The following is a 24,064-nucleotide window of genomic DNA, read 5'->3' as shown; positions in this document are numbered from 1 at the left end:
TTTACAATATGTATACCAGAGCTCTTGTAATGGTGTTACTCTATTTCACATTTTAAGAATTTTTCTTTAATGTCTTTAGGCCTTTTCAATAGATATCATAAGGCACAAGGATTCAATAGATGAATTGATCAACACCCAAGAAGAAATCTTGAACACTTGCGGTGATGAACAGAAGACTATGTTGCAGGTATTATCTCTTTATTTCTGTAGCAGGCCAGCCACTACAACAGAATAAATGTTTTCAAATCATGCCTAAAAGCTGAATAGGCTTTCTCGGAAAACTTAAGTTGTGAATTTATGTGTTTATTTTTCTTACACAAAATGAACTATTGATTGCAGACCAAATACAGAAATCTTGTAATTTGTGAGAAATTCCATGTAAATTTGTCAGTCAAGGCCTTGGATATTGAAGGAGGTTTCTGTGATAATGTTGATGTGTTCTAATTTACCAGTAACAAACTATTTGCCTGTAGCCGACAAATATTTTTTAATAATGACAAGGTTTTAATTGTTTTGCCACAATCTAAAATATGTACGTCTGTATACACACACATCCACATAGGAGAAGATGGACTTGTTGCAAAAGCAATACGAGACAGTCAGTCAGATGAACACTGAAAGGTACTCCCAATTGGAGCGGGCTCAAGTCCTGATTAACCAGTTCTGGGAAACCTATGATGAGCTGTGTCCATGGCTTGAAGAGACCAAAACCCTGATAACACAGCTCCCACCACCAGCCGTTGACCATGAGATGCTGAAACTACAACAGGAAGAAATGAGGGTATGGATAAAAAGACAATGTAGTTTGGCCTGTTCCTTTAAATACCATTGTGTGTACATATCTCCAGTCTACTTGGGTAACCAGATTCTCCTTTGGTACCAGTAAATGATTTAAGATTGAAATTGTGCATGTTGTTTATGCATTTCTACTGTGCATGGTCTTTCCATGAATCAATGAAGGGACGAGGAGACTGTAGTGCCATAAAGGGAGAAATTATAATTACGCAGGTGGAGCTAGCAGCACAATGGGAACTCGTGAGTCTGGGTTGCCCTGCATGCTGTGAAGTTTTAACTCCATGATGTGTCTTGCGTCACTGATGGTTCCTTGCCCAGAAGTAATTGATTGACAGGCTTGGCTTCCAATCAGGTGAAGGACACTAAACTCCAGGATCAGTGTGTTCAAAATGCCGACCCTGAAATGGGGTAGAGTAGGTTGGTCCAATCCTAAAGTATAGAGGTTCGGGGTGAGTAGGTGGTGAGCTGTCTGTACCCAGTAAGGGTTGGCACGGTTGTGATGGTTGGAGTGAGCTTGGAGGAGCAAGAAGGAAGTACTTTTTCTTTGTCTGACCCACAAGGAGTGCCTTTGAGGCTAACGTTGTCTCACTGCAGCTGCCAAGAACTGGACAACCTAGCCAATTATAGCCCAATCAATATATTGCGCCCCCCCCCCCCTCCAAAAAGTATCTGGTTGTGAAAATGAAATTGCGGGTACGTTAAACATGTCTGTATTTTGAAATATGAGAATATACTTCACACTATTTGCATATATCAACAAAATGGAAAATTTACTTCTCCAGGAAGGAAGCCATTCTTGAAGACAACAGAAGTCACAAAGTTAATAGTCACAAACTTAATATGCCGGTACCGCAAACGATTAAGAAATGAACAGACTGCACAGAACAAAACGTTTAGAAGGGTCATTGTTCATAGTCTCAGACTAAGGCAGGGTGTTAGAGATGAGTAATTTGTTCACTGAAAATGCTGTGAACCTTAGGAATTCTCTGTCTCATTGAGCTTTGCGTGTTCAGTTGTCAATAAATTCCAGGTAAAGATTGACAGGGTTTCGGATATTAAGGGAATGAAGGGATTTGAGGGATATGGGGACATTATGGGAGGTGCAGCTGAGGTAGAAGATCAGCAATGATCTAATTGAAAAATGGTGCAGACTCAAAGGGACCAATTGCCTACCCTATTTGTTAAGTACAGTAGTCTTGTTCTCACGCAAACTCCCTTTGAATGTGACTCACTGCTTGAGCACAAGAGTGTTAAGCTTGCCCTATTGACATTTCTTTTCATCTTATACAAAAGGTGTTTTAGGTCAGGATGTATTTAGACATTCTTTCAAACTGTGAAATCTGTATATCTTTTTATAACAGCAACTTCGTGAATCAATCGCGGAACACAAGCCCCATATCGATAAATTGATGAAGATTGGCCCTCAGTTGATGGTGTTGAATCCTGATGAGGGGAAAATGGTTCATGAGAAATACACCACAGCCGAAGCACTTTATGCTGAAATAAAACAGGATGCAAGACAGCGTGCTTTGGTGTTGGATGAAGCAATTTCACAGTCTGCCCAGGTACTCTGTGCTGATCCTCGCTGTATATATTGGCGTGGGTTTTTTTTATGGCTGTTTATTTGTCTATTAAAGGGAATCTTACTTTAAATCCTTTCAACTCCCCACTGCTGTCACATCTGCAGAGCACTGGCTAGCCTAGGTCACAGACATCTCCTTGGCCAACATCCATAATGCTAGTGGTTAGCACTGTTGCCTCACAGCTCCAGGGACACAGGTCAATTCCGGCCTTGGGTAACTGTGTGGAGTTTACGCTTTCTACCCGTGTGCGTGGGTTTCCTCCGGATGCTCCAGTTTCCTCCCACAGTCAAAAGATGTACAGGTTATGTAGATTGGCCATACTAAATTGCCTCTTAGTGTCCAGAATGTTAGGTGGCATTACTAGGTTATGGGGATAAAGTGGAGGCATGGGCTCGAGGAGAGTGCTCTTTCCAAGGGCCAGTGCAGACTCGATGGGCAGAATGGCCTCATTCTGCACTCTAAATTGTATGAATAATTTGCAGTGAATGACTGACCAGCAAATAGAAACAGTGATGATATTTAGATAAGTGCTACAAGTATTTAACGTTGTCAACTAGATGCGTGATGGATTCCACTTCTTTCACAAAGAACGTGCTGTTTTGCCTTGAAGTAATGAAATGACTCAGTTGAATTAAGTTGTCTATTTGCTCCTTTAGATTGGCACATTTCCTTATGTAGTGGTTATTGATACGTTGGCTAGTCAATTAATCAGTGGTGTTGATTAAATTAACAGCAGCTTAATTTGATATGATATTCTAGCCAGGAATTGGGAGCGATGGAAGCAAAATAGGGGGAAGGAGCCAGAGGAGCAGAATTAAAAGAATTTTATGACACACATTTGGTTCTTTCCAGTGAAATAAAAACACTCTGGCATAACATAGTAATGTTTGTGAAGTGTTTCCCTTCCATATTTTTCTTGTTCAATGCATTCCCTTGTGCTATCCCATCATAGTGTTCTCATATTAACATGTCATTTGTTTTCCATTCCGCTCACCTCATGGAATTAAATGTTTATTTGCCGACATCTCCTGCTACGTTGTGTTTAATTGTTGTGTTCATCACATCTCATTAGAATGCCGAGGTAAGCAGAGTTCCTTGGACAATCGATGCTGCCACGCTTTAGGGTTGCTTTTCTGTTTTATTTTCTGTGTGGGTATATCTGTTGCTATTAGTTAGTTACCTGAAACTTTGGCAGGTAAAGAACAATCCCTGCACAATTTCCAACTACTCTGAAAGGCCACTTATTATTTAATGGATAGTTATGCATTCAATGGTGCTAAATTTTACCAGATAAAATAGGTTGTTTTGAACTTATAAATTGATCTGTTTCTTCTACAGCACTGTACTTAAGGATAGACATTTTCATTAAAATGAATTGCCAGCCCTTCTAATACTCAGTCATTAAAGTCATTTTTTGTATTGAGTGTTATTTTCCTCAGTTCTAATGCAGTATCTGGATTAAATTGAGGTGTCCCTGTGTCCCTCTCTTAATGGCTCCAATCATAGCCTTGCATTCAGCCTTAAAAAGCACTGTATTCCACCAGAGCAATAATTCCATTCCACTTACCACACTATAGCCTGTTCAAGTGTAATTGTCTTTAGTGCTGAATTGTGGGCACCTGTCCACTTCAATCTCGAATTGATTTAAGTTGGAACCTTATGGAAAATGGAATTTCTTCCCAACCATCTGGGCTTAATTTAAGTCCTGATTTCAGAGTGAAAGGGAAATTTTCACAACTAGTATATTGGTGAGCACAGTAAGAAGTCATACAACACCAGGTTAAAGTCCAACAGGTTTATCTGGAATCACGAGCTTTCATCACCTGATGAAGGAGCTGAACAGTCTTCCACATTACAGCCTTTGCTAAATAAACTTGATAAGTGCAAAATTATGAAAACAATTCAAGCATTTTCATTGCTACATGAACTAAATTATGTTTTATTCTATTTTTATTTATGAAAATGTTTTTTCTTTTAATCTTAGTTTTACACAGCTGCATAAAAATATAAATTTCCATAATTAATTTAAATTCGCCTGTAGAATCGCCTGAATCTCAGCTGTTGTATCTGCAGCACAATCTTATTATTCTCAGGAGTCAAATCTTTAAATAGTTCCTGGTTGAACAGGGATGAAAATGTCTAAAAATAAATAAATAAAATGACACGTCTGTGTTTAGTTTATACAGAATGACTTCCCCTTACTCCAAATACAAAAATTGAATTGTATTTGGTGCAAATGATGAGTGCCTAAAAAATCTCTCAAATTCATATGAAAATAACCTGGATTATTTAATCCCTGAATAAATTAGTTATTTATTATAAACTTTGATGCAAGAACAGATTTTACTTGAATGTTATTAATGTTTTTTACTGCAAAATGTCTATAAATGTGTTGCTGCTCATTGCTTTTCTTAGTTTGCACTGATATAGTTTCTGTTACACAGTTTCAGATAAAGAATAATTTTGAGAGAATTTTCAGTCACTGCCAACTTCTCTTATTTATGGTCTGTTTAGTTCCATGATAAGATTGATCCGATGTTAGAGTCTCTGGAACACATTGCTGATCGGATGCGGATGCCTCCATCGATACCTGCCGAAGTTGAGAAGATTAAAGAGCACATTAACGAGAACAAAAATATGGCAATGGAGCTAGAAAAGCTTCAGCCGTCCTTTGAAGCTCTTAAACGTCGTGGTGAGGAGCTGATTGGACGGTCAACTGGAGCAGATGAGGATCCTGCAGCTAAAGGTATTGAATATTAAGTTTTAAATTTGTATATAATCAAGACTATTCACCTTTATGAAGCCAGCTGATGATCAACAATCATTAACAATTCAAATGAGAAACTAATAGTTTCCACATTAAAGTTCTGCTGCAATTCCTGAATCTAATCTTCAAATGTTAAAACCAAAATTAAGATACATCCCTTTCATGTAAAATGCTTTCAGCCCCATTCGAAGAATGTGTTCAGGAGTCAAAAGACTTGAACATTATTGTATTTTTTATTGCTTCGGGACATTCTGATGTTATATGTGTTCTCTAATTTCAAATTTTAAAAGCTTGCTGTTAATATGATACAGTATCTATTTTTGCCTTAAACTTGTATTGTACCAAATTCAGGAAGCATAACTGAATTTTTTTTTAAAATCCACTTTGTACAGTGTCTTACACCATGTCAGACCATAATGATTCTTTAGAGTAGTCACTGTTCTAAAATACACGAATGATGCAGCTAATTTATGCAGTGAAAGCTCCACCAGACAACAGTAACATGAATGACCAGCTAAGCTTAGTATCCAAATATATATAGGTGCCTTGCAAACACATGATAGGTGTTCTGCAAACAAAAACTGTGAAGTAACCTACCGATCAAGTTACTAAATGACCTATTCCGTTTTTAAAGTTTCACAGTTGAATGTGTGCTTTTCACTTGTAAGATGTGTCACTTTTTAGAGAGTTGGAAGGTTAACAAAAGGGAAAGATCTTTGTACCTCTGTCCTGTATCTTTATTTGGCATAATAAAATGGATGTTACTTCATTTCACATTCAGCGACAGAAAGCAAAGCATACTTTCGTGCTTAAATTCTGAATTCTGCACCATGTTCAGGTTCTCACAGCAGGAAGAGATCTTGAGTATGGTGCATTCAGTTGAATTATACAATTATCAAAGATTGTAATCATTTTATCCCCATCTCTGAAATGGGGACATCAAGTATTCTGATTATTAGAATTTGTTACAAATAATTAATTTTGTCCGTTTAATGCTGTTTAGACAAATTCAAATTCTCAAAGCTCTTGCCTAGTGTTCTTGTACATTTGAGTATATGACCCAATTTGGATAGAGTTCTATACAGTCAACTTTATCAAATACCTTTTGAATAGTGGGTTTTTGGAGAGTCTACAACATGTAACATTATTACTCTTTATTGTGTGCACGGACATCCTTTCTGACAGCATTCAATCTTTCTATTATCATAGTTTCGGAACAGGAACACCTTTAAATAGTCTAGCTTATTTTCTTCTGAATTGTAATGCTTTAGCCATTCAAGACAAATTGGATGAGATGGTATTTTACTGGGAAGATATCAAAACTCGTGGTGAAGAGAGAGATATTAAACTTCTGGATGTGCTTGACCTGGCTGAAAAGTTCTGGTGTGACATGGCTGCTCTGCTGACCACCATTAAAGACACACAGGATATTGTGCGAGACCTGGAGAGTCCTGGTATTGACCCCTCAATCATTAAACAACAACAGGAGGCTGCAGAGGTATGAATATGGTTCAAATATGAACTTCACTTTGTTTTTGTGAACAAATCTGCTTTAACCATGATGCCAATATTTGTCTCATTTATTTGTCTTGTTTGGAATCACAAAAAAAATGATTTTCCAAAAACAATAGATTATGGTGTGGTAAATACACAGGATTAATAACAATTTTCTGATAATCTGTTTATTTCAGACAATTAAAGAGGAGACAGATGGGCTCCATGAGGAACTGGAATTTGTGCGAATCCTGGGAGCAGACCTTATCTTTGCTTGTGGAGAATTTGAAAAACCAGAAGTGAAGAAAAGCATAGATGAGGTAAAATATAAAATTTAAATAATGAGTGAGGAATAATGTGTGCTCTGGGTTAATATCTGTATGATAAAACGTGACTAAGAGACCATTAAGTATTAGACTAGTGCCAAGTTAATTGATTATTTCATTAAGAGTATATTTAGATATTCAGTCACAATCAATAAGGTATCTCCAAAAGTAATACTATTGAAGGTAGCATAACATGTCATGAAATGTAATGTACGTTTGCATATAGCTCCCTCTCTAATGTATTTTGGCTCCTAAAAACTAATCCAAGGTCAAGACTACTGTTTGATAAAATGAACATTGGGTTTGCTGAACAAGCCCCAGTTTGCTGAGATTATAATTTTTCAACAAAAATATATTTCAATCACCTACCCTTTGAACAATATTAGTTTATATAAAGCAGACTAACAGGGGGCGGGAGTGGGTCATTCGTTCCCTCCAGGCTGCTCCGCCATTTAATAAGGTCATGGTGAATCTGATAGTAATCTCAAATCTCACTGGATTCCCCTTGGTAACATTGACTTGTTTAATGAGAAATCAGTTAATTGACTGTCTGAGAGGTAAATATTGAAGAAGAATTATAATAACTATGACTAAACACTAATTATCAGGACTCAGCAGTGCTTGATTTATATTCATACTATGAGCAAAGGTTTGTAGCAGTCTGATAATACTGGTCTGTCATACATTCAATTGGCTGACTGATACTTTGTTCGAAAAATAGGAATTAATTATGAGTGACTTTGTTTCAATGCAGAGTGGACCATTAAATAGGAAGCATTAACCTATGCAGGTCATGTTCAGCAAATGCCGCCCTCCCTATTTCTTAGATCTCTGCACTCCACTTCTGGCCTTTTGCGTAACTCTAATTTTTATTGTTTCACCATTCGTAGTGCCTTGAGCTACGAAATGCCCTTTAGGTTTTGAAATTTCCTCCATAAACGTTTTCACCTATCCTCTCTTAAGGCACCACTTAAAACCTTTAAACATTTGATCATCTATCCTCATATCGCTTTTCATAATAGCTCCTTAAATGTCTTGGCACTTGTTTTATCTGATGATGCTTCTGTACAATGTATTGGAATGTTTTACTGCATTAAAGGTGCTATGTAATTGCAAGTTGTTGTTGTTCCACCATGTTTTTATTATAATGGATTGTGTCATGACTATTCTAGCTCAATTATACTTGGGATAACCTGAACAAAGCATGGAAGGAGCGGATGGACAAACTGGAGGAGGTCATGCAGGCAGCTGTGCAATACCAAGATTCATTGCAAGTAAGGAATGTTCTGCATAGTGTCATTGTAAATGTGAATAAAGTACTAATTTCAATGATGTTTCCTAATCTATTGTGATTTTTTTAGGCAATGTTTGACTGGCTGGATAACACTGTAATAAAGCTTGGTGAGATGTCTCCAGTTGGCACAGACATCAACACTGTGAAGCATCAAATAAATGAAATGAAGGTGGGTTAATGTTACAGCAGAATAACATGCACTAAATATTAAAGAAAAGTAGTTCTCTTCTACTTTTTCTTATTTTTAAACGCATTTTATTCAAACTTGTATCGAAGTAGGTTACAGCAAATAAACACCCCGGGAAACATTCTTCCCAACAATCAACTATTCAGTTCGTACAGATTTCTCTCCTTCCCCCCCCCCCCCCCCCATCACCCATCCCCCTGCGACAAACAGCTCCTCAAACACAGTCACAAACATCCCCCACCTTTTCTCAAACTCCCCTGCTAAGCCCTTTAACTCATTCTTTATCTTCTCTAACCGCAGGAAGTCATACAGGTCACCCAACCATGCTGCTACCCCCGGTTGTGATGTCGACCGTCACTCCAGCAAAATTCGTCGCTGTGCAATCAGAGAGGCGAAGGCCAAGACATCGGTCTTCCTCCTCTCCATGAGCTCCGGCTTCTCTGAAACCCCAAATATCGCCACCAGAGGGTCTGAGTCCACTCCCTCCTCCACTATCCTGGCTAAGACTGCGAACACTCCTGCCCAGAATCTACCAATTTTTCACAACCCCAAAACATGTGCGCATGATTCGCTGGCCCCCGCCCACACCTCTCACATTCATCTGCTATCCCCTGAAAGAACCCACTCATTCTCGCCCGAGTCATATGCACCCCTGTGCACCACCTTAAACTGTATCAGGCTCATCCTTGCAAAAGAGGAGGTCCCGTTTACCCTTCGCAGTGCCTCACTCCATACTCCCCAATTGATCTCCATTCCCAACTCCGCTTCCCATTTCTCCTTGATCTTCACCACCCGCTCGCCTCCCTGCTCCTCCAGCCACTTGTATATATCCCCAATTCTTCCCTCCCCTTCCACATCCGGAAGAAAGTCGCTTCGGTAGGGTGTATCCCGGCAATCTAGGGAACCCCTTCCAGACCTTTTGTGCAAAGTCCCTAACCTGTAGATACCTGAACTCACTACCCCTCGGCACCTCTACCCTCTCCCTTAGCTCCTCCAGACTGACGACCCTTCCTCCAAATACAAATCCCTCCCCTCACCTTGACCAGCCCCACTTCCCTCCACTTCCTGTATACACTATCCATCCCCCCCGGCTCAAACCCATGATTCTCGCACAACCCTAAAATGCCTTTCAGATGATTCCGTATCTTCACTCTGGACTGCACCACTGGGCTCCCTGAATACCTACTCTGAGACACTAGCAATGCTGCCGTCACCATAGCCCTCAAACTAGACCCCTTACAAGACTCCTCCTCCATCCTAACCCACTCTACCCCGGCTCCTTCCCACCACCGCCGCACCTTGTCCATATTCACCGCCCAATAATAATGAAGCAAGTTTAGCAATGCCAACCCCCCCTGCTGCCTCTGTAGCAGGGTCCTCCCCACCCTCGGCACCTTCCCCGCCCATACAAAGTCAGAGATGTTTGTGTCCACTTTCCGAAAAAAGGCCTTTGGTATAAAGATTGGGAGAGCCTGAAAGATAAACAAGAACCTCGGCAGAATATTAATTTTCACCACTTGCACCCTCCCCGCCAACATTAAGTGCAGTGTGTCCCACCTCTTAAGATCCTCCCTGGCCTCCTCCACCAGCTTCGTTAGGTCCCACTTATGGAGCCCCGTCCATTCCCTCGCTACCTGAATCCCCAAGTACCTAAACCTATCCCTCACTACCGTAAATGAGCCCGCTGTGCCAGCTCATTCACCGGGAATACCTTATTTTTCCATGCATTCAGTTTGTATCCCGAGAACCCTGCAAACCCCCCCAACAGGCCCATAATCCTTCCCATACTCTACAACGGATCCAAAACGTACAGCAAGAGGTCATCGGCATAGAGCAACACCCGATGCTCCCTGTGTCTCCTCATTATCCCCTGCCATTCTGCCAAACCCCTGAAAGCCATCGCCAATGGCACTATGGCCAGTGCAAACAGCAGCGGCGACAGCGGGCACCCCTGCCTCATACCCCTGTGTAAGTCAAAGCTTCGTGAGCTCATATTCGTCCTCACCCTCGCTCTTGGCGCCACATACAGCAACCGCACCCATGCCACAATTCTCGGCCCAAACCCAAACCTTCCCAAAACTTCGAACAAGTACCGGCACTCCACCCTGTCAAATGCTTTCCATGGACACCACCACCTCCGGTACCAGGGCTCTTGACAGATTCATCACCATATTCAACAGCCGTCTTGTATTACTCGCGAGCTGCCTACCCTTCAGGAAGCCTGTTTGATCTTCTGCAACCACCCCCGGGACACAATCCTCCATCCTCCCCGCCAACAACTTAGCCAATACTTTCACATCCGTGTTCAATAGTGATATGGATCTATACCACCCACATTCCACTGGACCCTTCCATTTTTTGGGGATTAGTGTGATTACTGCCTGCTTCATCGTCTCCGGCAACTCCCCCTTCTCCAGTGCTTCATTAAACGCCCCCAACAGGTGCGGTGCCAAGTCCGCCGCAAATTCCTTATAAAACTCTGCTGGGTACCCATCGGGCCCAGACTTCCCTGACTTCATACCCCTGGGGCGTGATTCTCCCAAAGGGAGACAAAGTGCCGACGGCGGAGTGAAAACCGGAGTGTTTCACTCAGGCGTCGGAGGCCGCTCCTCGCCCCCTATTCTCCCACCCCCAGGGGGCAAGGAGCGGCAGCAGGTCAATTTCACGTGCCGGGCCTTGGCGCCTGCGTCAAAGCGGCGTCGCCTGAATGACGCAGCCGACGGCGCCTAAACGACGTCGCATGCGCAGGTTGGCCACCTCCCCTCCGCCGCCCCACAAGACATGGAGGATTGATCTCTCGGGGCGGCAGAGGGAAAAGAGTGCGTCTTTCAGAGACGCCGGCCCGACGAACGGTGGGCACCCCCCTTGTGCTCGATTTCCCCCCCCACAGGACCCACACGCAGCGGTCGCGCGCTGTTCACGCCGGCAGCGACCAGGTGTGGTTAGCGCCGGCGTGAACCGGTCGGATTAGACAGGCCGCTTGGCCCATCCGGGCTGGAGAACCGCCGCTCGACCGGATTCTCCGAGCGGCCTGTCGCAAAACGCGATACGCCGTTTTGGGGGGGGTTGGGAGAATCGCGTGCGGGTGCCAGGGCGGCGTGGCGTGAATCGCCCGGCACTCCCGCGATTCTCCCACCCGGCATGGGGGTCGGAGAATCGCGCCCCTGATACTATCCAGCACCTCGCTCAGCCCCAGGGGCTCCTCCAACGCCTGCCTCTTTGCTTCCTCCACCTGGGGAAATTCCAGCTCGTCCAGAAACCACCCCATGTCCCCCTCCTCTCCTCCTGGGTCTGCCTCATAAAGTCCCTGGTAATTCTCTAAATGCCTCAGTTATCTTCCCTGGCTGTGACACCACATCCCCCAGCCCCAGTCCGGATCTTCAATATTTCCCTGGACGCAGCCTGCCTCCCCAGCATGCGGCTCGCCTTCTCACCATACTTGTATTGCATCCCTCTTGCCCTACGCAGTTGCGCCCCCCCCCCCCCCCTGTTGTCAGCCTGCAACGTTTTCCTCCTCGCAAATCCCTCCACAGTGGGCACCCTCGAATATTCCCTGTCCACCTCCACTATCTCGCTCACTAGACGGTTATATTCCACCCTCCTTTCCTTATTCTCACCAACCGTAAATGAGATAATTTCTCCCCGGACCACTGCCTTCAGTGCTTCCCAAAAAATGCCCGCTGACACCACCCCATTCTGATTAAACTCCACATAATCCCTAGTCGGGCTGGTTTCGCACAGGGCTAAATCGCTGGCTTTGAAAGCAGACCAAGGCGGGCCAGCAGCACGGTTCAATTCCTGTACCAGCCTCCCCGAACAGGCACCGGAATGTGGTGAGTAGGGGCTTTTCACAGTAACTTCATTTGAAGCCTACTTGTGACAATAAGCGATTTTCATTTCATTTCAATCGCCAACCGCACCTTAGCACAAAACCCTCCATCCACCAACAGCCCCGAGTCAAACCTCCACCCCGGCCTCTGCTCTCGTCCCGTACTGAAGCGAATATGCAGCCAGTGGGGTGCATGGTCCGAGATAACTATCCCCGCATACTCTTTCTCCCCCCCCCCCCCACCTCCCAAACCCCTCCACCCCAACCAAAATCTTCCGACTCACTACAAAGTAATCAATCCCCGAATACACCTTATAGACATGTGAAAAGAAGAAATACTCCCTTTCCCCTGGGTTCTGAAAGTGCCATCGACCCACCATACCCATCCTCTCCATAAACCACCCCCCCCCCCCCCCCCCCCCCCCCCCCCCGCTCCCTTGCCATTCGTACCCTACCCATCGAGCTGGGGCTAGATCTATCCATCCTCTACTCCAGGACATAGTTAAAATCTCCTCCCATAGGGCAGCACGGTGGCACAGTGGTTAGCATTGCTGCCTACGGCGCTGAGGACCCGGGTTTGAATCCCGGCCCTGGGTCACTGTCCGTGTGGAGTTTGCACATTCTCCCCGTGTCTGCATGGGTTTCGCCCCCACAACCCAAAGATGTGCAGGTTAGGTGGATGGCCATGCTAAATTGCCCCTAAAATTAGAAAAAATAATTGGGTACTCTAAATTTAAAAAAAAAGAAAATCTCCTCCCATGATCAACTGGGCAGCACGGTAGCATTGTGAATAGCACAATTGCTTCACAGCTCCAGGGTCCCAGTTTCGATTCCCGGCTTGGATCACTGTCTGTGCGGAGTCTGCACATCCTCCCCGTGTGTGCGTGGGTTTCCTCCGGGTGCTCCGGTTTCCTCCCACAGTCCAAAGATGTGCAGGTTAGCTGGATTGGCCATGCTAAATTGTCCTTAGTGTCCTAAATTACCCTCAGTGTTGGGTGGGGTTACTGGGTTATGGGGATAGGGTGGAGGTGTGGACCTTGGGTAGGGTGCTCTTTCCAAGAGCCGGTGCAGACTCGATGGGCCAAATGGCCTCCTTCTGCACTGTAAATTCAATGAAAAAAAACTGGTACGTGGCCAAATCCGGGATTGCTGCCAGCAACCCCCTCATAAAACCCACATCATCCCAATTTGGACCATACACATTTGCCAACACTACTGGTGCCCCTTCCAATACCCCACTCACAATCACATATCTCCCACCTGGATCCCTCATCTCCTTCGCACTCACGAATCCCATTCTTTTGCTCATTAAAATTGCCATCCCCCCCCCCGATTTCAAATCAAACCCCGAGTGAAAAACCTGCCCAACCCACCCCTTCCTTAACCTAATCTGGTCCTTCACACGGAGGTGTGTCTCCTGCAAAAAGACAATCCCCGCTTTCAAGTTCCTGAGGTGTGCGAACACCCGCGACATTTTAACCGGCCTATTCAATCCCCGGACGTTCCACGTTACCAACCTTACTGGAGGCTTGCGCCTCCAATCCCATCTACCCCATCTTCCCCACTTAACTCCTGCCCCTTTAATTCCACTCTGTACCTAGCCCATCCCAGCTGGGCCCTTTCTTCCACCTTGACCATGTCTTCTCTCGCCCCCTGCCGCGAAGTAGAAACCCCCCCTCCCCCGCTTTTCTCCTTCCCCTTCTTCTCTTCCCCCCCCCCCGACTCCCCCCAGCCACCCCTCTTGGCCTTCTCCCCCACCACCTCACTTCCGTTCACCAGCATAACCTGCTAGCACGGCTGCCCCTGTCCAAAGTAGCCCCTTCTACTTTATATGTGATCACATTTGATTCTCATCAATTTCTTATTAGCTTTGTCTAACATGAATAATCATTCTTTTACTAGATTCAAAAAATCTACGAAATTTCCTTCATTACATGGCTGAACTGGTGTAGACAGTGAATAGCTGAACTATATTGAGCACAAGGTGTCAAGGCTTTGCTGTGCTAGTTTACTTGGTCGACTTGGGCAACAGCAGTGGCATTATTGGGTTAGGGAGGGAAAAGACCCTAGACTTCAAGTGAGGACAGAATCAAGCTCACTCGGCGGATCCCTTCATATTGTAGCCTTTTGGCATTACTGTCTAGACTAGAATATGAAGTATGGTTGGCAGGGTACCAATGTTCGTGAACATATCCTGCAGCAACACATAAAGGTTGAGGAGAAAAAGCGTGGTGGGGAAAGTAGGAGGAAAAAAGTCACATTATGACTTGTATTTTAAATTTGTTACATTTTCATTAAAATTTGACACGCCCTAATGGATGTCGCTTAATTTTCCCATCGCACCTGCAATCAACAGGAATTTAAAATGGAAGTTTACCAGCAGCAAATAGAGATGGAAAAATTGAACCACCAGGGGGAGCTACTGCTTAGGAGAGCCTCAGATGACACGGACCGAGACCTAATTCGACAGCCACTCACTGAGCTCAAACATCTCTGGGAAGATCTGGGAGAAAAGATTATTCACAGACAGGTACGTGAGGTCTGCTATAACTATGATTTGCAGATACTGGGCTGGATTCTCCGCCCCGCCGCACCACATTTCTGCCTCAACCCGCCGGCGGGATTCTCCATTACGCCGGCCGGTCAATGGGGTTTCCCATTGTGGGACAGCCTCACACTATCGGGAAACCCCCGGGTGCCGGCAAAACGGAATCCCGCGCACTGTTTTTCATGTGGTGTTGATATACATGTATAGATATGCCAATGTATGAGCCAAGAATTGCTGCATTGTGCAGGTAGGAGAAGTCGTGAAAGTCCATGAAAGGAAACGGACCATGGTAATTGTGCAATTGGTTTCCTGATTTACACTGAGAAAATTAGCACACATTGAAGAGTTTGGGAGAATTAAAAAGAAATGGCTAAGTTATGATATTTGATGCAGCATTAAATTGATAAGGAATACAAGTCCCATATTGTGAAGGACTTTATTTAGTAAAATGATATTATGGGTTATTAAGTAATGCTTTCATGTCTTTATCAGACCCCTCAAAAGAACCAACTGGTCAGAAGGTTTTGGGTTCAAGTCCCACTCTAGAGACATGAACACAACAGTTCAGTACTGAGGGGGTGCCATGCTGCCAGAGGCTCTGTCTTTCCATGGGTGCGGATCTAGCTGCTGGGGGGGGGGGGGGCCCATGAGCCATAAGGTGCCCAAGCAGGAGAGCCTTCAAGTCTGCAAGGAGACTGCCAGCTTTACTTGACCTTCCCAAGAGATATCGGGTCCCTGGGTCAGTGGCATGAAATTATTGGTGACCATTGACCACTTACAGTCTTCAATTGATCTTCAGGCAGTAAGGTTGTCCTCGACCTTTCCCACTCACGATTGAATTAGGGTGAGTCAGGAAGATGATGGGCAGTGTACTCCTCGCCTTTCGTTCCAATTCTACAGACCCTCCTGGCCTACTCCCAAGGGTGAAGTTAACTTTAACTCATTGTGTGCATTTTTATTCATTACAGTTCTGCTATTAGGCATGTTGACTGCAAAGCATCTGAATGCCTTCCTTCCCTTCTTTGCTTATCACTCCTCAGTTTTCTGTTAATAAAGCAGGGAGGTGATCTGACCCCAGGCCATTATTCTCACTCAATCCAACTACTTGGAAGTGTACAAGAGTAGACATGTGTGAGTTCCTAGAAACTATGGATGGCATGTGAACCACTCTTACCACGCTGGCATGCTGGGGATTGGCACATGATCATAATTATCTTGGAATTCTGTTTCAATATTTTGTGCTCAACAGTTTTTTTTTCTATATTCAGAATGACTGGATATTTCTTTACATGCCCAACCTGAGGGAAGACTTTGGGGAAGATTTCTGAGAACATGAAAGAATATTTGTTCTGGATGGTTAACTATGAATGTATTTTTTCTCTCCACAGCACAAGGTGGAGGGTGCCCTGCTGGCACTGGGTCAGTTTCAACACGCATTGACTGAACTTATGACTTGGCTGAATCATGCAGAGGAGCTGCTGGATGGACAAAGGCCAATTACTGGGGATCCAAAAGCCATAGAAATTGAACTTGCCAAGCATCATGTATGTTACAGCTCTGCAAAGATTTATCTTACATAAGCATGTATTGGATCATATAATCATATATAATTGATATGACATTGCAAAGTGATATAAAGCATTTTGGATGATGTCCTAAATCAAGAAAACAGAGCTATTTAATGCAACAACCATTTAATATTAATGACATATTAATTATAAGCTTGAACTCCCACTTAAATTTAGAATGTATTTTACTTGTGTTTGAAGAACCATCATAGAACTGTGAAAGCTGTACATTCCTTGTCGCACCTGCTTTTCAGTCAAATCGATTTTATAGCATAGTGTAGGATAGAGTTGATCTTGTGCAGTGTCAAAAATGAATGATGGCTGACTTCAACCTTTACAAGCTTGTGAATGTAGAAGAATATGAAGTAAGGAGCAAAAAGTCAAGAATTCATGGCTATGACAGCTGAAGATTAAATTACTTAAAGCGAAGTTGAGGAAGGGGTAAGAGTATTCCGACAGCCAGTATGAGAGGAGTAACGGTGCAAACGGGAGAGATAGGGCAAGGATATGGGAAAAGACCATCGTGCAAATTGTTCTGAAGTGTGGATTTTTAAAGCAGGGTGTTGGAGAATGAGAGGCGACTAGTGGAGGACATGGGCTGGACTTTGGATTAGAATAGAGATGGCAGAGTTTTCCATAAGTTGCAACTTGTGTAGGATAGACCTCAGGATGCCAGAGGGTTCACGTATTATTCTCTTTACAGATGCTGAGGATGTGCAGTGTATTTCCAGTGCTAATGTTTCATTTTAAATTAAGCATTGTTAGATCCACATGTGTGTGCATGTTTCAGTAAATTAAACTTTAACTCCCCACAGGTTTTGAAGAATGATGTGCTTGCCCACAAGTCAACAGTCGACACTGTAAATAAAGCTGGGAATGAACTTCTGGAGTCAAGTGCAGGGGAGGATGCTAGTAACCTAAAGCGTCGACTCGATAAATTAAATCAGAGCTGGCAGTTGCTGCTTCAAAAAACTGAACGGAGAGAGCAGCAATTGGAGGCTGCTCTGCAGCAGGTATTCAATAGGAGGAGGGTATTGGGAGACTTCAGTACTTACATTAGGCAAAGACAAATTCCGAGCAGATTTTGCATGGCACTGCGTATGATGCTGCGTTATGTTGCATTTAATCTATAATTGCCTTCTCTGTTCATTCTGAGACCATTTGAAAATTAATTTGCATTGGTTAACATATTTGCAAACTGAGGTTTTGGCTATATGTCAACCCATAATGCCCTCTCACCAAAACTTATTGATGGGAGTCTGAAGCCTTGAAATTGCAATGCAAAAAGGCCATCTACTCTACTATACAATCCAATTTCTTTGCCTTTCCCTCATATGCTTTTCCCATAACTACTCTGGGAGTATGTGCCAAATTCTCTTAATGTTAAAGGAAAATACTGCAAATGCTGGAAATCTGAGATAAAAGCTGGAAATACTCATCAGGTCAGGCAGAATCTGCGGAGAGAGATATAGAATTAAACATGTTCAGTGTTACCTCTGTTTCTTGCTCCATAGATGCTACTTGTCCAACTGAGTATTTCCAGCATTTTCAGTTTTTATCTCTCAACGTCATTCTCTTTGTTTCAACTACCATTTACAATAACAAAATTCATGTTCTTTAAAGCCATTATGAAAAAGAAATCCTATAACTTCTCCTTCATTCTGCTAATGATTGGATTTAAGCCCTATTTGTCACTCTTTTCCAAATTAATAGAATTCATCTTTGACATTTACTCCTTAACAATTTTCATAGTCTTGATAGTCTTGATAATATCTTTTAGATCCTCCTTAACTGGCTCTGTTCCAGTGAAAGACTTTCATAACAAACCTCTCATTCCTCTCATTCCTGGTATAATTTGTTACGATTTCCATAAAGACTAATCATTTCTTTAAAAAAGGGTATTTGAATATCTAGTGACACGACAAGATTTCAAGTTTTAAAACTTTTACTGAACAAATAAACCAAAACTAATAACAAATAAAAAGCAACATTGTCTAAACACTATTCAGTAGGCACCTATACTCTAAACTGCAGAAGAGTAATTCCTCATTTGACTTTTAACCCAACCAAAAATCCCACATCATGATTATATGTCATTTTGTAGCTTAAATGAACACTTCATTCACTCGGGACCAGTCCAAAGTTATTCTCAGCTTCTGATGTCTTGCGTCCTTTCTTTTCCTTTCCCAGTCAGGTAACGTCTGATACCAGAATTGACTTCCATTGTGACGGTTATACTGGCGATTCCTTTCCTCTAGGGCAAGTTAGACAAATCTTAAATCTTCACAAACTCAATCTCTTCAATCTAAACATGAGTTACCAGCTGTGTTCTGTATGGTAACCAATAGAATCAGCATTTTCTCTGCTTCAGGTACAGAAAACTGTCCCATCTTTTATCTCTGTCTTTTCGATGGCTGCAGATTGACTTGTGTATGAGAGTTTCAGGGATTTCTTAGAAACTCTGTAACCTAATAATATAATGACTTTGTATGAACCTCTCCTTCAAAAACATATCTCCATCTCAGAGTGAATCACATAAGCCCTATATCCAGGTAGAAATGCTAATTAGTTTTCTTCTAGACCTCCCCAACTCTACTTCATCTTTGAATTAAACAGACTGTTTAAAGTATAACTCTTTCTAAAACCTGACATTCCTAAACACCTCCCTGTAAGACTTGAGACTAAAAGCCTATTCAACACACCTGCTCTTGCTAAAGTTGTGAACATTTTGCACCTTCCTTCCAGGAAGTCATCTGGGCCCTGCTGTCCCCCGAGCAAGCAAACCAATCCAGACTTTTTGTCGGTCAGAATTCAGAGCAAAGTCACATGGCCTTTCTTCCTCCATTTACCTTAAATTGAAGAGACAGTCGCAAAATATAAGAATCTTATAAAATTCACATTTATCTCATATTCTAAGCAATGTTAACACTTGTCCAGAAATTCTAATGTTTGTCCTATGATATGGTTCCTAAAATTGGGATGTGTGGCGTAACCAATGTAACTTAGAATGTTAATATCACAACTGAATTTGTATTATGTATCCCTACATATAAAACCCAGAACCTCATTTAACTTTACCTTTCAGTTCTTCAGTGGCAATTATTAAAGATATGTGGATCTGTATCATTGGATCTCTTTGTTCCTTCGCTCCAAGGATTCTCCAGCTTACAATATATTTTAATTATTTCTTCCAAAATGTAGCAGTAAATAGTTCTCTGCGTTGCACTACATCAACTGCCTATCTGACCTTCCACTCACCCATTTGTATTCTGCATTGTTCCCCATAGCTTGGCATACCCTCTGAATTGATATTGTCAGCAAATTTCAATGTCATTGTACTTTAAGTCGAAAACCAAATAATGTATGTAAACATAAAATAAAACTTGTCACAGCACAGCTGCAGAGCTAAACCAAATTCACCGATCTTAAAGATGTCCATTCACCCATAACACTTTTTTCTGTCCACTACTGATTTATTTCCATACAGCTCCTTTCCATTTAATATTGTGTAACTTCATTTTTGCAGCAATGTAGCACAAGAAATTACTTTACTTTTTTACATCATTTTGGTATCTTGAGAATTGACATTTGGCCTTAGAACTGTTAGTTGGCCACAAATGTAGAGACGTTTTTTGCATAAGTTATTATTAAAGTTGCAATCCAATTTGAATTCATCTTAAGTGTGTGCTTTGTGCAAATTAATAACACAAACTATTTCAGGTAGAACTGAAGCCTTCCTCCGCGTTACCATCCTTCGCCCTACTATCCTCCGCCTTACCTTCCTGCGCCTTGCCTTCCTCCGACTTGCCTTCCTCCGCCTTGCCTTCCTGCGCGTTGCCTTCCTCCGCCTTGCCTTCCTGCGCGTTGCCTTCCTCCGCGTTGCCTTCATCTACTGAATTTGGCTTCCATCGATATTTTATTTCAGTCATTTCAGTGGTCTTTAGCAATCATTTGTTGTCAATTGGTATTTTTTCTGAATAAACCTCTTGTTTTGTAGGCTGAAGGATTTCATGGAGAAATTGAGGACTTTTTGCAGTGGCTGAGCCGAGTTGAGAATCAGTTGGCATCATCTAAATCCACTGGAGGTTTACCTGAGACAGCCCGGGAGCAACTCAATGTCCACTTGGTAATGGGTTTTGTTACCTCCTTCAAAAGCAAAAGAATTTCCCCCCAAAAACTTTTTTGTTTTCATTTGATGGAATTCAACTGAACTTTTTGTTACAAACATTTCCTTTAAGATATCCTTTAAGAAATGTGTAGTTTGAGTTTCAGTGCTTCTTTTATCTAGGTGGTGTTATTTAATCGGTGGTATTTCATACATGTCATGCACTCTCTGTCTAAACCCAACATGAAATGTGTGCATTCTAAGCACCTTTAATGTCTTAGGACATCACAAGGCTGAATGGAGGTGTTTTAAAACCAAGTATGACGTAGACCCACATGAGATGCTAGGTCAACGTGGTGGCCATGAAGGGATCTTAAAGGAGATAAGTGAAGTAAAGGAGCAGAGAGATTTATGGACGGAAGTCTAGAGCATATGGTTCAGGCAACTAGGAGTAATAGAGCAATTAAAATTGGTGATGCTCAAAAAGAATTGGAGGAATGCAGATATCTTATGAGAGTTAGTGGTCTGGTGGAGACCACAGAGACTTGAAGATGAGGCGAAGAATTTTAAAATCAAGGATTTGTTTAACTGAGAGCTGGTGTAGGTTAATAAGCAGTAGGGTGGTGGGTGAATGGGATTTGGTGCGACTTGAGACAAGTACAATGCAGTTTTGAGTTTACTGACAGCAGAATGTGAGAGGCTGACCTGGAGTGCATCAGAATAGTCAAGTCTGATAATTTAGAGACATTGGTAGGGTTAAGGGAGTTGGTGAGGTAAACATGGGTGTCGGCAGCCTACATGGGGAATCTGGCCAATGCAAGTATTCAATATATTTCATGTAACTCGGCTTATGGTGGCAAAAGTAGCTCAATAAAGACAAAAAAATAGGGGAGGAAAAATAGATCAAATTACAAAAAGGAAATTCAATGGCAAGTTCACAGTAACAGAATTAGACTTGTCAACTTTCATCTCATTAAAAGACTGTCAGTTTGTTCCAAAAGCAGTTGAATGTTTAAGAGATGCGTTTTAACTGGCCATTGTCCAATGTTTTTAATCTAGATCTCGGGGGGCATCCCACCCAAAATGTCAGTCCAAGACTCCAAAATATTTAAGAATAAATATGACAAGACCTTCAACCAGAAATAAGGAGGGAATTATCTAAACGACAAGCTCAATAGTTGATGTACAAGAGCATTTGGCAGAAGACTTGATTAGAAAGAAATTGTACTTCATGCATTGTTTTTCCAGTTTCCATCTCTCATTTACAACATTTATCCGAGTAAAATATTTACCAATCCCTTTCTCCAAATAGTCAGTACAATGCCAGTCAATTATATCTTTTATTCTTCTTTTCTCTTTTTTTCTCTCGCTCTCTCTCTCTCTCTCTCTCTCTCTCTCTCTCTCTCTCTCTCTCTCTCTCTCTCTCTCTCTCTCTCTCTCTCTCTCTCTCTCTCTCTCTCCCTCCTCCTCCTCCTCTCTCTCCCTCCTCCTTCTCCTCCTCTCTCTCTCTCTTCCCCCCCTCCCCTCCTCAATTCATCAATTCTGGGAAATCTCCAAAGATCATGGTGCAGATAATCATCCCATCACCTTTTGACATAGTGTACTTATTGTTGTTTTACAAATATCCCTTCAAGTTACAAAGAACACGAGCACTGATCTGCATCATATCGAAGAGTTCAACAGATGTCATGTTAATGCATATTATCAGTCAATGTTAAATATTTGGGCTGCAGTTGTGATGTGCATCATTAATGGCCCAGATCTTTGGAGGAATGGCATCATATCAGGTGCATCATTAATGACCCAGATCTCCCGAGGAATGGCATCAAGAGACTGGAAAATTTGGGCCAATGTGTTAATACTATTTATAGGAAATATATTTCATTTCGCTAAAATAATGGACATTTTATTCAAATGCATTTGAGGTGCTTCTCACTAACCACACACAGTCTCTGGTATCCCATACAAATGTAAACACTCAAAATGCCAAATATCAAGTAGCTTCCCTGTACATTTCAATTTCGGAATAAACACCAGCTTGATCGTGGCACTCATCAGTTACAGATATTTGCTAGTGTATTCTGCTATAAATAATGTGTGACAAAGTTATAGAGTGATTTCACAATATCTTCTACACAGCAAGCAGGTAAATATAATTAAACAAGGACAAAAAACTTAGTGAAAGGAAACTTTTCTTAATATGCCAACAAGGGGCAAAAAAATCTTATAGTTGACAATCATAAGGATCAATTGTAAAGATTGCTTTCTGTTTTTTAGGAACTTCACAGGGAGTTCTGTGCTAATGAGGAGACTTACAAAAACTTGCACGAGAAAGGCCGGCTTTTATTGAACAGTCGCGATGATGCTGCAGGATCCAATGTCGAACAGTGTGTCAGATTATTAGAACAGAAGTGGCAATCGATGAGCACAAAAATGGCGGAAAAGAAGGTGGGAATGTTCGCAATGTTAACAGCATCAGAAGTGGGAGAATAGCAGTCTTTTTTTAAACATATTGCATCATTATTCCAAATAAGATGAAGGCTTTTAATTAAAGAAAGCTAGTGTTAGCTATTGCTGTATTCAATGTTTCTCTCCAGAAATTCTATATTTTTATTGAACTACATAATTACCTGAAAATAAATAAATTGCAGGACTACAGTGAAAAGATGGGGAGTGGGACGAGCTGAGTTGCTCTCTAAAACAACTAGCATGACCTCGTCTGTGCTGTAACCAATCTATGATTCTCCTGTTTTTTTTCTTTTCAGACCAAGCTAGAGGAGGCTCTCAATCTCGCAACAGAGTTTCAGAATTCCTTGCAGGATTTCATTAATTGGCTTACTCAAGCAGAGCAAAGTTTGAACATCGCAGCTCCTCCTAGTCTTATTGTCGATACGGTCCTTTTCCAGATAGATGAACACAAGGTATTGGAGTTCTGGACTAAATTTGGGTAGCAGGAGCTTGGGATGGCAGACAGCTTCATGTTGGGGATTGAGGATAGTAGAAGTGGTGTAGGATGAGGAATGACACAACAGCTTTGTTTCATTCTTGGAAGGGGAATAGGGCAACTGCTCGATAATGGGAATGGGCTGAGTGCTCGATGCTGGGGTCAGGAGCCGGGCGACTGCTTGATGCTGGGGCCAGGAACCGGGCAACTGTTCAGTACTGGGGTCAGGAACCAGCGACTCCTCAATGCTGGAGCCAGGAACCGGGCGACTGCTCAATACTGGGGTCAGGAACCAGGTGATGCCTCAATGCTGGGGTCTGGAATATGGCGACTGCTTGATGCTGGGGTCAGGAACCGGGCGGCTGCTCAATGCTGGGCTCAGGAACATGGCGGCCCCTCAATGCTGGGGTCAGGCACCGGGTGGCTCCTCGATGCTGGGGTCAGGCACCGGGTGGCTCCTCGATGCTGGGGTCAGGCACCGGGCGGCTGCTCGATGCGGGGGTCAGGAACTGGGCGGCTGCTCGATGCTGGGGTCAGTAACATGGCGGCCCCTCGATGCTAGGGTCAGTAACATGGCGGCTCCTCGATGCTGGGGTCAGTAACATAGCGGCTCCTCGATGCTGG

At 42.8% G+C, this 24,064-nt stretch overlaps 1 protein-coding gene across 5 annotated transcripts in view; it reads left to right on the top strand.

The window, feature by feature from the left end:
* The window catches only part of macf1a (microtubule actin crosslinking factor 1a), an 837,043-nt gene that overhangs the window by 736,278 nt on the left and 76,701 nt on the right, over positions 1 to 24,064 (top strand). For 4 of the 5 annotated variants that reach the window (XM_038800586.1, XM_038800561.1, XM_038800568.1 and 1 more), the window contains 15 exons: positions 80 to 187; positions 563 to 781; positions 2,157 to 2,360; positions 3,451 to 3,459; positions 4,893 to 5,124; positions 6,417 to 6,643; positions 6,837 to 6,959; positions 8,138 to 8,239; positions 8,327 to 8,428; positions 14,632 to 14,805; positions 16,212 to 16,367; positions 17,207 to 17,404; positions 20,389 to 20,517; positions 22,774 to 22,944; positions 23,262 to 23,417. In XM_038800586.1, coding sequence (XP_038656514.1) covers positions 80 to 187; positions 563 to 781; positions 2,157 to 2,360; positions 3,451 to 3,459; positions 4,893 to 5,124; positions 6,417 to 6,643; positions 6,837 to 6,959; positions 8,138 to 8,239; positions 8,327 to 8,428; positions 14,632 to 14,805; positions 16,212 to 16,367; positions 17,207 to 17,404; positions 20,389 to 20,517; positions 22,774 to 22,944; positions 23,262 to 23,417 — 2,310 coding nt within the window. The remainder of the gene's footprint in view (positions 1 to 79; positions 188 to 562; positions 782 to 2,156; positions 2,361 to 3,450; positions 3,460 to 4,892; positions 5,125 to 6,416; positions 6,644 to 6,836; positions 6,960 to 8,137; positions 8,240 to 8,326; positions 8,429 to 14,631; positions 14,806 to 16,211; positions 16,368 to 17,206; positions 17,405 to 20,388; positions 20,518 to 22,773; positions 22,945 to 23,261; positions 23,418 to 24,064) is intronic. The other variant, XM_038800577.1, reaches the window with a different exon arrangement.

Source organism: Scyliorhinus canicula, chromosome 1, assembly GCF_902713615.1.
Source record: "Scyliorhinus canicula chromosome 1, sScyCan1.1, whole genome shotgun sequence".
Lineage (NCBI taxonomy): Eukaryota > Metazoa > Chordata > Chondrichthyes > Carcharhiniformes > Scyliorhinidae > Scyliorhinus > Scyliorhinus canicula.
Note: the sequence above shows the minus strand (reverse complement) of the source record. Positions and strands in the feature narration are given on the sequence as shown.